We start from the raw sequence: 16,423 nt of genomic DNA, 5'->3' as shown, positions 1-16,423 counted from the left end.
TTGGATTTAAAATATATATTATGTATGTATTTGTAACAATCGACAAAAATATAGACTTTTGTACGACGATATATATTAATAACAAATAATGAATAATATATTAGCAAAAAAAAATGTTCAGAAAATTTGTTACAAGTTTGATAAATGTGAGGAAATTTCATGATCTAGGAAATTGACGAATAAGGAAATTACTTTAGAAGTTGAACTAGAACCGGATTCTTGAAAATGACCGACTAATAACTAGGTGTTCAAAGTATTATAAGTATACGGCTTCTAGTAACGACAAATTTTATTAAAGTCACGTGTAATACTATCAACGGACAAATACACGAAATTGAAATATTATATATATATATATATATATATATATATATATATATATATATACACCCACACACATATATGTGTCTAGAACAATTGCAAATGCCTTAGTATTTAAAAACTATGTGTATAAGTGTAATCATAAAACACATATTATATGAAAACTAGATATATAATTAAGAGCAAATGGATTACGTATGTGAGTGTATATGTGGGATATGTTTAAAAACTATTATCTAGATACTTATAAAGGAATATTAAAAGGGAACCATTACCAAATGAGAAGAGAGTGTGCAGGGAATAAAATGTCAAGTAATATGAAATGTACACAAATAAACAAATTGTAATATTCCAACTTCTTCTCTTATCCACATATTGTTTGAATTTCCAAATCCTAGCTAGATATACATGCACATGCAAGGAACAACTTAAAAAGCCTAGAGTACAATTCTAACATAAGAAATGATCATGAAGGCACATGCAAGTAACTATGAACAAACTACCATTCTAAATCTCGTTACTTCACTTGCCTCTCATATTCTAAGTCCTAGTTTCCTTGGAACCAAACTACACTTCTCAATTAACTAGTGAGACAAGAAAATCTTGATCTAATCATGAAATATCAAGAAGTAATCTTTCAAAGATATCACAATTTGATTCCTCTCTTCCTCTCACCTTTTACTCACGAGATCTCCTCCCCATATCCTCTATTTTTACCTTCTTATAACCCATACATAAAAATCAATTAGCAATTCAAAATCACTCCCAAATTAAGCCCCTTCCTCACTCATTTCCCAGCAGAAAACGAGAGCAAGAGAGGAGCTCTTGCCCTCTCGGTTTGGACAGCAAAACAGGAACAGAAAAGGCTGCTGTCCCTCTTCCCTTTTCTCCCTTCAAACCATCCCCATCACCACCTTTTTCCTTCAAGTTTGATCAGGTCCATAAGCCAAAATGATGGCTTAATCACAGCCCCTTTTTCCTTGTTTGTTACTTGATTGAAATCATCCAAATACACTCTTTAGTTGCTGAATTTTCGAGAACCTACACACACAAATAGTTGCTGAACTCCAGTTACCAAATAAGCTCCTAAAAACCTTCCTGTTGCTGCCATTTTTCGAGATCATAACAGTCCATTGAAAGTCATTTTTTGAGTGACATAGATCCCATGACAACCTCTTCCATGATGCCTAGAAAGATGGTGTTCAACTCATGATATAACAATCCTTTGTGATAGTATTAGAACAAAGGTATACATAAAACTTTTACTTGTGTTTTACATCTTAAAAATAACCACAAGTTGCTATGAATAACTAGTTGTAATATCTAACTTAATCTGTCATCATCTATGTGAAGTCCTCCCAAAGAATACTTCCGTCACGAGCCTTCGAGAAACCGGGAACATCTCGACATCTTTGAACCCGATAACGACACGCAACTAAAGTGAGTTTTCTACGGCCCCTCTTTTATATTTTACAAGTTTTGGGGGAGAATACACACTAAACAAGTTATAGTTGAAAGATTTAAAGGCTTTACTAACTAAAAATACAAGTTATGTCACTAAACATACCTAAGCTCAAATTTCAGCTTTTCACAGTAAAGTTATGGTCTGTTCACGGACTGTTTTGCCCTCCTTAAACTCAATGGATTTCAAAACTGTACAATATGGAAGTAGTTCATGTCAATACCTTTCTAAGGACTACTTGCACGCATTCATACGATTTTTCTACAATTTATAATGATTTTTACAAAACTGTCTATCATTTCAGAACATTTTCGGACCTGTCTGTAAAAATGAGTATTTTCACTCAGGTTAGGAACCACTTAAGCTTAGGATAAAAATTATGGACAAATTAGACTCATTTTCTAAACTTTGAGAGTTTACGGATCCAGGTTTCGACTTATGATGATTTTTCTAAAAACAAGGACAGAATTGCCCTTTTTGATTTATCTTGCTGTTTGGACTTTCAAATATATATACAAAGTGTTGTGATAAATAAGAAGTATACCGATTATGATATTGTTTGGTTCACACATATTTTAATAGTTACAAAAGTGTAAATTATAACAAGTACTTCTAATATGATCATGTTGAAAACCTCATAAGATATGATGATTTGGACTATATCGATTTTGGACACTCATAGCCGGGGTGCTGTATAAACTTTGTTATTCACTTACAGTCGGAGTACTGTCTAAACATATATATGGTCACTTACAGTCAATGTACTATTTACACTCGTAATGGGACACATATGACCGTTGTCCTGTTAGAACTTGGTAGTTTTACATTTTTAAGCATTACCGCCAAAAGTCTTTAAATCCAAACAATCGGGAATTATAACAAAGTCCCGGAAATAAATATACTAAGACACATTGGGATGAGGTTGTATGTAGTATGAATATTATTTGTAGATTGTTAAAATGATTGTTAGTGTCTATCTATACAAACACTAAATATTTTGCTTCTCATAAATATGTTAAAATTACTTTTATGGTAAGTAAGTAATATAGGTACTCATATTAGATTTCAAGTATCGGTTATCGTACGAAGCATATCGGTAACATTGTTGGACATGTTTTGCACAATTTACTTCGTTAAACATCCCATGTCTTATAAAGATTTCATGTTATAAAACCTACGGAGTCAAAACCTGTGGAACTCACCAACAATTTTTGTTGACGTATTTTAAAAATGTGTATTCTCAGGTAACTAAGGAGCCGGAGGTAGGACATCGGTTCTAAGGAAATTATAGTTCCTTTCTTTTGGGAATAATCTTGAACTGTTTTTATTTACTGATGTGTGTTTAAACTATGAATATGTAATTTCAATTCCAACACTTTAAGGTTTGTAACATATTGATTTAAATATATTAAGCGTTCGATATATGTGGTTGACTGTGATCCAATTGTATAACGTCGCAACCCCGGCGATTTTTGCCGCGGGTCGGGGTTATACAATTGTTGAGTGGTACGCACAACGTAGGTCCGAAGTTCGGCCCTATAAATAGGCTGCGAAGGGTCTCGGATTTTTCACCCATTTCTTCAACTCTTTCTCTCTCTACTTTCTCTCACTACCCCTCTAACCCCCTAAACCCTAGATAAAACTCTTAGTACCCTAAGGAATCCTCGAGGCTCCCGGAGTCCCGAGAAAAAGGGTCTTTCGGTTTCGGAAACGCTGCTCCAAGCAAAGCCCAGTTTTCTTTAAAACCCGTTGTAAGTGAGCTACGCTTACGCAACTTTTAATATAGCTTTCAAATAATTATTGTAATGTTATTAGGTCCTTAAAATAATTATTTGGGCTATTATTATGAGTTATATTGAGTGGTATTTAACGCTTATATAATAGTAATAATAGCCAGACTATTAATTTGTCGCGGTTATCGTTAGACTAAACCCTAGTGGTATTGGTACTAGGTTTTATCGAAGGAAGATTGTTTTGAGGGTATCGAAGCGCTGTCCGAGTGCTGAGTAACCACCTTTCAAGTGAGTGCATAGTTACTTTCAACTTACACATAGATATGAAGTATTTTATATAAATTACATGCTATATGTGCATATTATCTAAATACTTGCTATCTATGTTGGATGAACATTTTTATACATGTTTTCAATGATTTAAACTATATATGTATTTTATATCTACGAAAATGTTGGGGTAAAACATGGGTAGATGTATTAGTTGCTGTGTGATAAAATGAAATAATGAGAGGCCTAGTTATAGATGTTATTGATGATCCAGTCATCTAGCGGAGTATAGATGACGACCACGGACTATTCTAGACAGTCGAGTGGAACACTAGCAGGCTCACAACCTGCAGGTGTTTATTTGAACTGTGTGCTCACCAGATGTACTCCATCCCCCACATGGATGTCTTAAGGACATTTATTGCTGATGAATCCCCTTAGCAGTAGTGTCCATCCCGATGATAGTCCTTAGACTAGGTCCCTTGTGTTAGATGTTTTAGGGACGTAAAGTGAGGATAACGGGAACGGGTAATCGGGTTTGTTTGGTTTGATAAAGCTAATAAACTTATTTATTGTGGGTTGAAAACCCTATGTGCTCACCAGGCTCCCAAGCCTGACCCACTCAGTTTCTTGTATTACAGGTAGTGGCGCATGAGCATAGATGTGATGTCTTGGGATGAGAGATTAAGGGATTTTAGGCCTGTAAATACAGAATAATGTAGTAAGGCCTATGATATATTGTTTATGCTTATGATCTGTATCGAACATGATATCCCGAGTCTTTTTAATGAAATACATTTCTACGGAAATGCTTTTGATAAATATTTATCATAATTTGTTTTGGGACAAATTCCGCAACACTTTTATTTAAAATGTTACTCTGATTTTTAAATAAAGCATAAACAAAATCGGTCTTTTCTGGCCTTGAAAATGGGGATGTCACACTTTTGGATGATTTAGCTGATTTTTCTTATATATTTAAATGCATAATATGGTTTTTTCATTTTTAAAGGATCAAACATTATACATTAGGTCGTTTCGTCGATGTTCTTGCCGTTTACGATTGACGATCGTTGGACATTTTTTGACAGTTGTCACACGTAAACACCACCCCTTCCTTATGATCCACCTTTATGTTGGGTATCCACCATCTTAAATAATAGAAGTTAAAAAGTTAGTTTGACGACATCATAATTCATCAAGTTTGTAACGACCCAAAAATCAAGGGTAAAAATTTCATTTTTCAATACAGTCAAAACACATATATCTTTTAAATCCAAGCTTCCCAAACATTGCTAATTAAAAACATTTATCAGAGTTCATCCCAAAATCAAATATTGCAGAAAACATGGATGTGTGCGCTGTGATCAAGTCGGGCCCTTCCTTTCCAAACCGATGATACCCGAAACCATAAACAAAACTATAAGTACGAAGCTTAGTGAGTTCCCCAGAGCATACCCCACATAATCACGTAAACCATATCAATGGCATAAACCATGAATATACACATATCAGGATGCCATGGAAACCATCCAAGGTCTTGTACACATAATCACATATATCATATCAATTACATAAACCATGCATATAAACATATAGGGATGCCATGGAAACCATCTAAGGTCTTACACAAAGTGCCACTGGAAACCCCCACGTAGTCTTAACTACCAGCCATAGGAACCCCCACATGGTCTTGATCATCTACCAATCAAACCATACATTCAAACATATAAGTTAAACATGCAAACATATAAGGATGCCTTGGAAAACCTCCAAGGTCTTACACCGGGAGCCACTAGAAAACCCACGTGGTGTTAACTACCTACCATGGGAACCCCCACATGGTCTTAGCTAGCCAAGGAAATATCATGCAAACTAAACATACAAGCATACTAGGATGCCATAGAAACCCTCCAAGATCTTACACCGGGTGCCACTAGAACCCCCACGTGGTCTCAACATAATGTCATGGGAACCCCCAGATGGTCTTAGACTGGAATGCCAGGGGAACCCCCAATGGTCTGACATCCAAATGCCTCGGGAACCCCCCGAGGTCTTCCACGCAAGTATCAAAGAGACTGCTAGCATATCATATATCACATAATCAACAACAATCCACATATTATAAAATAGGCCATGGGAACCCCACATGGTCTTAGCATAAATACATAACATGATGACACCACATTCGCAAATATCCACTACATGCAAGAGTCACGAAGACAGTTGGCATACTACATATAACTAATTGCCATGGGAACCTGCGCATGGTCTTCACATAAATACATAATGTATCGAAAACATATCCACAATAATCATCAAAACTAGGTAAATGGGTCGGCCTTGGTGCCTTCAACCCATTGGTATGGTGAGGATACTCACTTCACACTGCTGAAGTCCTATGGATAAAACTCTAGCTGCTGGTTACCAGATTCCCGAACTGTCAATCAGCAAAACGAAATAATAATTGGGTTCCAATACATAACCATAAGTCCATGCTTGGGGTAAAAAGACTATTTTACCCTTAACTTAACTTGGTCCAAAACCATGGTCCAAGGACACACTCTGAAGGCCCAAAAATCAATCAATGAACCAAGGCCCAACATATGGCCCAATTTTCCAAATTGGGCCCAAACCTCTACATGGACTTATATTAAGGCCCAACCATTTACTATAGTCCAAACAATTGACATTCCGATGGTCCAATATCTCATAATCATCAAGGCCCAATTATGGCCCACTTATGGCCCAATTTTCCAAATTGGGCCCAAGCCTTTCCAATGGGCCTTATCCTAAAGCCCAATAATTTCCTTAGTCCACAAACTTGTTTCCATTTGGCCCACGAAGGCCCACAACAACCCAGTCCAAGAAATGGCCCAACAAGAACCCAAACACCTAAGCCCAAAAGAAGGCCCATCTTGAAGCCCAATCATAATTAGGGTTTTTCTCGTAAAATGACGATTAGGGTTAGGTGTTCTTACTTAACCCATTAAGGACTTAATCCATCAATGAATTAATCCATTAAGTCCATTACTCCACTAGACCAAACATACAAAGTAATCGGGCGTAATTCAAAATTCCAAATCCAATGGTCCAACACGGGTCCCGACAATTCCAAAACTCACATTCCCAAAATTAGGGTTTTCTAAACCCTAATTAGGGTTTTCTAAACCCTAATTAGGGCTTCCAACCAAATCAAAAATCAATTAATCCAATAGTTAAGTTTTTTACATTAATTAAAGTCTAACAAGTCGGGTACCACCCACTACCTCCTCGGGCAGTGGTGGTTGGCGGTGGTTCATGGCGGCAACCACCATATCATGGTGGTAGTAATAATGTTAGGCCAAAAGAACGTCAAAAGCACTCCAAACATCAATCCAAACGCACACGAAAGGCCACAACCACCGGAGATGGTGGCTAGCAGTGGCGGAACGGCGGCAGAAGGTGGCGGCCACCACCTCATGGTGGTGGTGATGAGTTTTCTTCGGTTTACTGACCAAGAAAATCCATACAACATTAAACTCACGAATTATGCTCACACACATACCAAATCACGTACACAGCCAACCCCCACGGTGGTTGGTGGCGGCAAAAGAGATGGCAGCGACCACCTCACGTTGGTGGTGGTTGCTTTCCGACCAAAATATTGCTCATACCACAATCACAATACAAACAATAGCATATATACTAGACATACACACCCACACGCATGCACGCAGCCACCTCCCACGGTGGATGGTGGTGGCAAGAGACGGCAAAAGGCGGCAAAAATAACTAGAAGCAGCGGCAGCCACCATGGTTGGCTGCCATGGCGGTCCGCTAGGGTTCCGACCAATTGCACCCACCATGCTATGCTGAAACATACACACACATGGTCGAAAATACTCACCGAGATGATGTACTCCATTCTTGGAGGAGGGCGACGGCGGTGAGGCAGCGAATGGTCGGTACAACATCACAGGAACAGCGGCGACGCCATGGCGCGTTCCTCGGAGGTCTATCCTCGTCGGCGACAGTGTAGCGGCGGTTCCGAGTTAACGATGGAGAAGTGGCGGCTAGAGGAGGGGCCGAAGGTAGTGGCGGCTGAAAAGTGTGGCTAGGTTAAGGTTAGCATGGTGATGTATCTTCAAATGGTGGGAAAAGAATGTGGCGGGTTTAAACCCGTATCCCATACAACTTCATGCAAATTTGACACTTCTAGTCCCTCCCATTCATAATCTTTTCAAAATAAAACCATAAGTTACCATTCTGCCCTCAACATTCCAAGATCTCTTCAATTTAAGTCTAATACTTACCAAACACCCCCTGACTTCTGAAAATCTTTACAAAATAAATCCTGGAATTACACTTTAACCCCCGAAAGTCCAAATTATATCGTTTGGCTCCCCGATACCAACGCCCCACTAAATATTATGGATTTTATGGCTATTATAAAATAATATAAAATATAAATTTACATCTTGGATTTCTGGGTTTATTATTTAATTACTATATTTCTAACGGGATGTTACAAAGTTAGCTTGTTAGACATATCATGTATATCATAATTTTAACACATATTGTGAGCATACTACTATCAAAAGTAACTTCCCTATCTTACAAATGAGTCCTTTCCTACTATCTTTGCGATTTAAGTATAAGTGTTTTTTTTTTCTATAAATACCTAGTTTAACTTGAATCATAGCTCTGATACCAACTTCTAACACTCGGTAATTTAACATAAAGTACACACCAAAAAATTTCACCGTACTTAAACATAATATGGTGTACATTTACATTAATCAAAATTTACAAGTAGTTATCATAAATCCAAACATAAAAAATATACCTAAGGACGAAGTCAAAGTTTTGCAACCAAAAATATAAACTACTTATAATCACGATCATTCCATAACACCTTTCCCTTTTGTCAATATTAGGGAAAGCCTTATAAAATCCCAACATATTTTCATCAAAGTATTAAAAAAACCACTAAATTAGGTTCGATTTTAATAATCTTAAACTATGTGAAATAGTTGGGATGATGGACTTACGTGGTATGCATCTAGTGGTGAATCCAAATTACAATTCACTTATGTCTAAGAGTGGTGATTCATATTTTATATTGTACTTTCTGAATCATATTTTTTTTAGAAATCCATTCACTAGATCTTCATTCGTGAATTTTAAATAAAAGTAACAAAAACTGAACAATTAATACATGAATAAACTAAGCAAACAATTATAAATAGACTAGTAAACCAAACAATTAAAAATGAACCAGAAATTTTTTATAAAAAAAGCAAGCACAGAAGTAAAAGGAATTAACAATTAATACAAAATTTACAATTCAATGTCAATAACCTATATCAATTTAAAAGCCATCGGAGAGCACATAACACAAACAGAGGTTTCCGATAGAGAGCACCACGTGAAGGCTATATCTACTATCTAGGTGCAGAAAATTAATAAATATTAAAAAACAAATATAATAAATAATAGTTTACAAGAGGATAAATAAATCTCATATTGGCATTATTACTGCTATGGATGAAGAATAAGGAAGAAACTCACAGTGATGCAGTGAGAGAATAAGCAACACAACAGAGGTTTCCGATGGCCGATGACAGCTACGAAGAAGGACGACCGGTGAGAGCAGGAGAGGACGAGACCTGAAAGAGTTCGGGGTTATGGACAAATCTTCAGAGATCTTCAAGAGGCTAAGGGGAGGAGGAGATGCCAAGAGCGACAATCTAAGACAGTGAGATCGGAGACGTGAATTATGGCAACGATGTCTAGGGTATGATTTTTTTTTATTTTTTATTTTTTTTTTAAATATATCTATCAAGATGTGGTTAATCATGACTGAAATCCTTACATTATTTTGTGACTTTTTAGACTTTTTGGCAAGGATTTCAAATTTTAGGATAGATTTATAGTTTATAATAGATTTGATTTGATTTTCTCTAACAAATCTTTTAAAGAAAATGTATCACTTTTTATTTTCCTGGTGTCATCCTCAAAAATTATGATTTCCTCTTTCTTTTTCAGTTAAAATGGTTATAAAATGCTTTATATTGTATGGGCTATAGTGGACTTTAGACAAAGTTGGCGAGTGCTGAACGCCCTCATGCCCCTGTAGTGTCTCCGCCACTAGCTATAGGACCCTATAGTTTCAAGATTTGTACCCGACGCTTCCCCGTAACAAATAGAGAAATTAAATATCTTCTTATTTTTTTTCCTATAAATCTCCTATTCAATTAAATGGTGACATATATAATATTTTAATGCTCATTGAATAAAGGTTAATGATATTTTAATATATTAATATGATATCATCGTTTAATAGAAAATTTTATAATTGGCGTTGATGTGGCTCGTATTATTTAGAAATTTGAAAAGTATTACCACTGATAAACCCCTTAATTTTGCTTAAATGTTTTTTTAGAAAGTGATGAATATGATTATATATATATATATATATATCCCTTATTCTTTTGAGAGTAATCACATGTACGTACAAAAAAAAGGAATAATTACAGCAGTCAACACAGGTCTTAAGTTAAAGACGACAAGACGATCATCACGGGGGAGTCATCCGGACGCTATCCCGCTATAAACCTCCCTACAAAGCAAATTAGAGGCCGATTTCATAGCCATCTCTCTTCAATCCTTCCCATAAATGACGCACTAATCCCAAAAAACCCCATTTTCACCCCTTTGTTGCACCAAACACAACTCAACAATGGAGTTTGATCCGTTTGCGAAAGGATCCACTGTAGAAGTAAGCAGCGACGAAGAAGGCTTCCACGGTGCATGGTACGTCGCCACCCTGGTGGACATAGTAGAGGCTTCACCGACGAAGAAAAAAAGGTCATCCAGCGAGAGGAATAGAAATAGGAAGAAAGTCGGGTATTTGGTAAGGTATGCTACATTGTTTGAGGAAGATGACGCGACTGTGCCTTTGACGGAGATCGTACACCCTTCGTACGTAAGACCTTTACCCCCGCGTAATCCTCGCCGTAAGAAAGACAACAAGGCGGGGGCAGAGGCGGAGACGGAGGAGGGTAGTGGTGGTGGTGGTGATGGTGATGGTGATTTTCAGCTAAACGATGTCGTAGATGCGTACCTTAGAGATGGGTGGTGGATCGGTGTGGTATGTAAGGTGATCGTCGTCGACGGAGAGATGTCAAAGTATCTTATTTCGTTTGAAAGCCCGCCGGAGGAAATAGAGTTCGAAGCGTCGCAGATACGACTTCATGTTGACTGGACCAAATCCGGCTGGAAGCTCAGACGACAGAAGGTATATTTCGCTTTCAATGGCAGAAATCGCTTAAAGGGTTTTGACGCATGTCTAAACCCGGTCATATATGTTTTTGAGTGTTTTCTTGAATAGGGTTTACTGTTTCTATTCGAGTTTTATGCCTGAAATAGCTCCTTTTTTATCTTAAATTTAGGGTTCTCATAAAAAACAAGTACATCTCGAAGTTTTCTTGTAAAACTTGATCATTTAAAGAATGTTTTCTCGTTACATTGTTATATAATGTTCTAAAAGAACGTCCGATTTGCAGAAGGTAGAAGGGTTCCGACGTTACGTTACTATGGCAAAATCTTTTGATCAAAGCGTAAAATCAAGAAAATCTTTAATTATGTGTTTGTTGAGAATCTTTCTAGACACTTCTTTTTCCAAACAATAGATTGAGAGCGTCAGACTCCTACTTTTGTTTTTCTCCATTTTTTAGTTGGAAGAAAAAAGTACAATTTTGTAAAGAGTGGTATTTTTTCTTTAAAAAGTTAAACAATTTTCAGTAAAAAGTTAAATCCTAACCAAAGTTTTTCTCTTTTTAGTCTATTTTTTTCGAATTTAGTAAAAAAAAGCATTTCTAAAAAATTTAATCATTTTTGGTAAAAAGTTTGGACTTAACCAACCTTCTTCTCTATTAAGTAATTTTTTTCTACATTAAATAAGACAAAAAATCATATATAGCTTCCTGGATAAGGACTATCTCTATAAGTCATTCTATCTTTCTCTATTTAGTTGTTCTTTCAACATTAAGTAACAAAAATTACCATAACAAGTAAAAAAATCTATACACAATTTCTATATTTGAAAAGTAATTGTTGTTTTTTAATCTCACGCAGAAGCCCAATCAGGAATCCACTGATAAAAATACCACACATACATCAGAGTCCAACAATGAGTCTCATTCCGACTTCATCACTCCTAACAAAGCTTCAATGACTGATTCACCTTACCTAACCGTTGGACAACGGCTTTCAACTAAAAAGAGGAGTCATTCACGAAAAAAAGCTGTGAGTGGAAATTTCTCTCTCTCTCTCTCTCTCTCTCTCTCTCTCTCTCTCTCCATATTTGCAATGTAGTTTGTGTCTCTACTCATATGGACAATGTACCTTGATTTGTGTCAATAATAGCAATTTACTTTGAATTTAGGTAACTAATGCTGAGAAAGTTGGTGTGGTGAATGGTTCGATTACATATCGCAGGACTAGACGAGTTGTGAATGTGGATGAAGAAGAAGAAGACTTACATGGAAATTTTCAATCTTCTGTTGTTGTGGAAAACTCAGGTTTTGTTTGTTTGTTTGTTTGTTTTTAACGCCTGGTTAGTGGTTAGAATTTAGCATCAACAAGTTAGTAGAATTGCCATTTAGAAATAGCAACCTACTTTCGTTTTATTTGTTTATTATAACATCTTGCTTTTTCATTTTTTGTTTTTAAGGCATTAATGCTTTGAAAAGTTTACCCAATTATAGTGTTGTACTTTCCTCTCTCTCTTTTTTTTTTTTTTTTTTTTTTTTTTTTTTTTTTTTTTCCTACCAAGACATTGTAGTTTGAAAATATGACGATGAAATTTGCTTTGTATTCAAATAACATTGTGATAATTGGGTAGTTTTTTGAAAGTACAATGTTGTAAATGGGAGAAATGAAAGTAGGATGCTATGATAAACTAATTAATGAATGTATGTGCTATTTCTTGCATTTAGCCATAAGTTAATATATCTTCTGTGATGTGCGAAATGAATGGAATCTAATATCATATGGATTATGGTATAGGGAGCAAGGGAAACACTGAAGATATGGTCTCCATGATTGAAACAAATGGAGCACAAGATAAAGATCAAGAGTTACTTCTCTTGGAGCAAGAGATGATTACCAATGTAAGTTGTATTAACATTCTGATAAAGTAAAATTGTGACTAATGAAATTCAAAATTTCTTTTTTACTTAATAGAGAATGTCACGGAAATGAGGCTTTCCCCATTAAGTCCTAACGTTTTACAAATTTGACATTCTTTATTCTTAGCTTTCCATTTTTTATAAAGCTTTTACTTTCTCAAATATTTCACACAATTTTCCACATATAGTGATGTCTGGAAAAATGATGTCTAAAAGATATTTAAGATAAACGAGGCAAATGTTTGTTTTCTTTAGGACATAAAGGGGATAACGTTATTTCTGTGATTTTTTCTTTTAAGTTGTGTTCTTTCTGCTATAAGTCAAAAGGAACTAGTTTCTAAGGATCCGATTAAGTCCTTTATTTGAAAAGAAACAAGTTAACATGTTTTAGGAAGGTCAAATCTAGTTTAATGTTCGAATTTGAAATATGATTCTTTTGAGACAAAACAAAATTTAAAACTTAAATTTTGTTTGTACAATGTTAGGTCTCTGATCTGTTAATTTTTTGTTAACAGGAAACTACCGAAACACAAGTTGGCAATAGCCAGATGAAAAGAAAGAGGGGAAGAAAATCAAAGTTACCATTTCAATCGCCAAATGATTCGTTAGAAGGTGTGGATAAAGTTGTTATGTTCTTTTTAGAGCTTTAATCATCTAAAAAACCAAAATATTGTTTCAAAGCTTTAACGGCTTATTGGGAACAGGACTTAATCTGGTAAAAACGGATGTTTTTTTATACTTAAACTTAAAAAGAAGTTATAATAGAGATTGCTTGTCATGGAAATGAGGCTTTCCACATTAAGTCCCTTATTTGCTTATTCCTTTATTTTTGCTTTCAGTTTCCCAATGTTTTCTAGTTTCTACTGTTTTCTCAAATATTTTTTAAACATTGCTTTTATCCAGAGAACACTTTATTGAGAACATAACGGGGAACGAAAAGAAACTTGGCTTAAATGAATATATAGAAAAATTGTTTCTACTTTCATCATTCTATCGATTTAGCCACTTAGCTAATTTATGTAGTGATTAAACCTTTCTACATTTTTTTTGACTGCTTAAAAAATCATTTTTACCTGTTCCGTACCCTGTTTTGGAAAAGGACCAAATACAATTTTTAAGAAAAATATATAACATACTTCCATCATTTTATCGATTTTAACAACTGAACTAATATTTTCTCATGTAGATGAAGATCAAGAAGCAGGGAAGAGGGGTTCTTCTGGTGTTCATGAAATCACTACAGAAGATGAGCAACCACTATCCCTCTGGTATCAAGGGATGCAGCCTCTACCTGTTTTCAAGAGTAAGCTAATTTGTTTCGCCATTATACTTTCTATTTTCCTTTTTTTTTTTTTTTTGATATTTTCACTTGTATAAAGCAGTATTAAAAGTAGCTAATGAGGACATGGATTTGTTAAAACTAAAATCCATGAAAAAGATATTTGTTTAATTCTGCAATGTATAATAGCAAAAAACATTGTAGACATTTATATCTAACAACTTGACTAGCTGGAAACTATAGATTCATTATATAATTCATTAAGGAAGTTACACAGGTTATAAAAAATGTCATATTAGAATCCTGTTTTGTGTGGTTTCTAAAACTAGAAATAACACCGAGTGCAAATTGTTGAGTGTTTTTAAAGGGCCAAATTGGTACTATCATTTATTTGTGTATTATAACATCCTACTTTTATTTCTATTATATAACATTATATTTACAATCCTTTTCTTATTAAGAAATTGCATTTCGAAAAAGTTAAAGACATTATACATTGAAAGAAATCCAATCACAAGAATGATTTTTTTTCCTTACATTTGGATAACATTGATTGTTTGGGTAGATTTTTTTAAAGTTAAATGTCTTAATATTAAGAAATGAGAGCATATAATAAACAAATCAATGAAAATACAATGTTATTTCTTGTACTTAACCCTAAAAACATGTTTTTTTTTTTTTTTATCGTCTAATATTGGTTCTTATCCTTCTTAGAGAGTTCCTGTTATACCACTCTGGATCATGATGAACCAATCGATGCATCCAATTCTACCATGGTCAACGACAGTCAAACCACCAAAAACCACCGTGTTTGGCCTTTCGTCAAGCGGTCTCCAATCTGGGCCACCATCGAATCTACCGAACTATTCCAAAACTTATCCCAAAACCCTCACTTTTCTCCATTATGGGAAACCAAAGAAGATTGCAGAGAGGGTTTAGCAATCGCTCACATGGTAACATTTGCAAATGTGGTTCAACGCACCACAAACCTCCAATGGACCGATTCAAACCATCTCATCAAGAACACTTTGGAAACTTTAGTTGACTTGGAAGCCAACGGGTTCGATGTGGGCCCAGTTCGGGCCCGTTTGGATGAATTGCTCGCTAACAAAGATGAAGCGGGCCGGCTCGAGGGTGAAATGAAAGAAGCTGAGAAAGAGGTCGAGAAGTGTAACCGTGAAAAAATGGCGATTGATGAAGAGATTAATGGGCTTGAAAGGAAGATGAGGGAGGTGGAAGAGAAGATGGTGAAAGCTGTGGCAATGAAGAATGTGAAAGATGAGGAAGTTATGGTGGTTAGATCCAAGTTGCAAGTTGTTTCAAAGAGGATTGCTGATTGGAAGTTGGCTTTTGAGGAACTTGTTGGGAGTCCTTTGTGAGTAATTGTTATTATCTAACTTTGCTGATGTGGGAAACTGGTTGTGGTTTGATTATTGTAATTGTTATTATCTAACTTTGCTGATGTGGTAGACTGGTTGGTGTTTTGTTTTGTGTTGGTAGGAATGTAAATTAAGCCTCTAGTAATCGGTAATCATCATATGGTTCTATTTCGGTGTCTACTTTGTTAGGGATCCAAAAAATGGTACAGGAATGTCTTATCAATAGGGATGACTGGTACCGTTCTGGATTTCCAGAAAACTGAATTTGATCGAAAGTCAATTCTGAGTACCGAACCGAATTAATGTAACAGATTCGGTACTGTTTTTGATACTAGCACCGGTATCGAATCCCGATTCGTGATTTTAGAGTACCGAGTACCCTTCCATATGTTTAAATTTGGTATGATTCGGTTCCGGTACGATATCCCTATGAAATAGGGATTTGATACCAAGTGTTCATCACTACTTATCAATAAAGCTGCAGTAGTCTTCAACTTTTCCCATAAAATCCAGAACGTCATTTGAAAAAGGTATGGTTTGGACTGTTACATTTTTATAAACTAATTTTTTTTAACCATATGTTAATCTCTGGAAACCCACTACCTATATAGATCAAGAGTTAGTTAAAGGTTGTGTGTGTAAACCTAACCCGTTGCACTTGAGTTTTATTTAACGAGAGAAAAAAAAACGAAGCGGGTGGATTTGGAAAGATTTTTGTTGTCGAGTTTTATTTAAGGAGAGAGGAAAAAGAAGGGAAAAGAAAATTCAAGTTAATTTTAGAGTAAATTACATGAATGGTCCCT

The 16,423-nt window shown here is 35.6% G+C and overlaps 1 protein-coding gene across 1 annotated transcript; it reads left to right on the top strand.

The window, feature by feature from the left end:
- The first annotated feature begins 10,349 nt into the window (after positions 1-10,349).
- On the top strand, positions 10,350-15,765 carry LOC145103028 (DUF724 domain-containing protein 6-like). Its single transcript, XM_079040565.1, has 7 exons — positions 10,350-11,068; positions 11,908-12,078; positions 12,218-12,353; positions 12,841-12,944; positions 13,478-13,574; positions 14,149-14,265; positions 14,956-15,765. Exons 1-7 carry the CDS (start codon positions 10,511-10,513, stop codon positions 15,618-15,620), a joined length of 1,848 nt encoding a protein of 615 aa, XP_078896691.1. The 5' UTR covers positions 10,350-10,510; the 3' UTR covers positions 15,621-15,765.
- The last annotated feature ends 658 nt before the right edge of the window (positions 15,766-16,423 follow it).

This window comes from Lactuca serriola, chromosome 1 (assembly GCF_051521515.1).
Source record: "Lactuca serriola cultivar US96UC23 chromosome 1, Lser_US96UC23_V15, whole genome shotgun sequence".
In the NCBI taxonomy this organism is placed as follows: Eukaryota; Viridiplantae; Streptophyta; class Magnoliopsida; order Asterales; family Asteraceae; genus Lactuca; species Lactuca serriola.
This window is presented reverse-complemented; position numbering and strand designations above follow the sequence as displayed.

Bases quoted from the DNA above. Each gene is read 5' to 3' on its own strand.
- LOC145103028 (XM_079040565.1), top strand. From the start codon at position 10,511: ATGGAGTTTGATCCGTTTGCGAAAGGATCCACTGTAGAAGTAAGCAGC. The intron at 12,354-12,840 runs GTTTTGTTTGTT...ATTATGGTATAG, and splicing joins TGTTGTTGTGGAAAACTCAG to GGAGCAAGGGAAACACTGAA. The intron at 13,575-14,148 runs GTGTGGATAAAG...TTTCTCATGTAG, and splicing joins GCCAAATGATTCGTTAGAAG to ATGAAGATCAAGAAGCAGGG.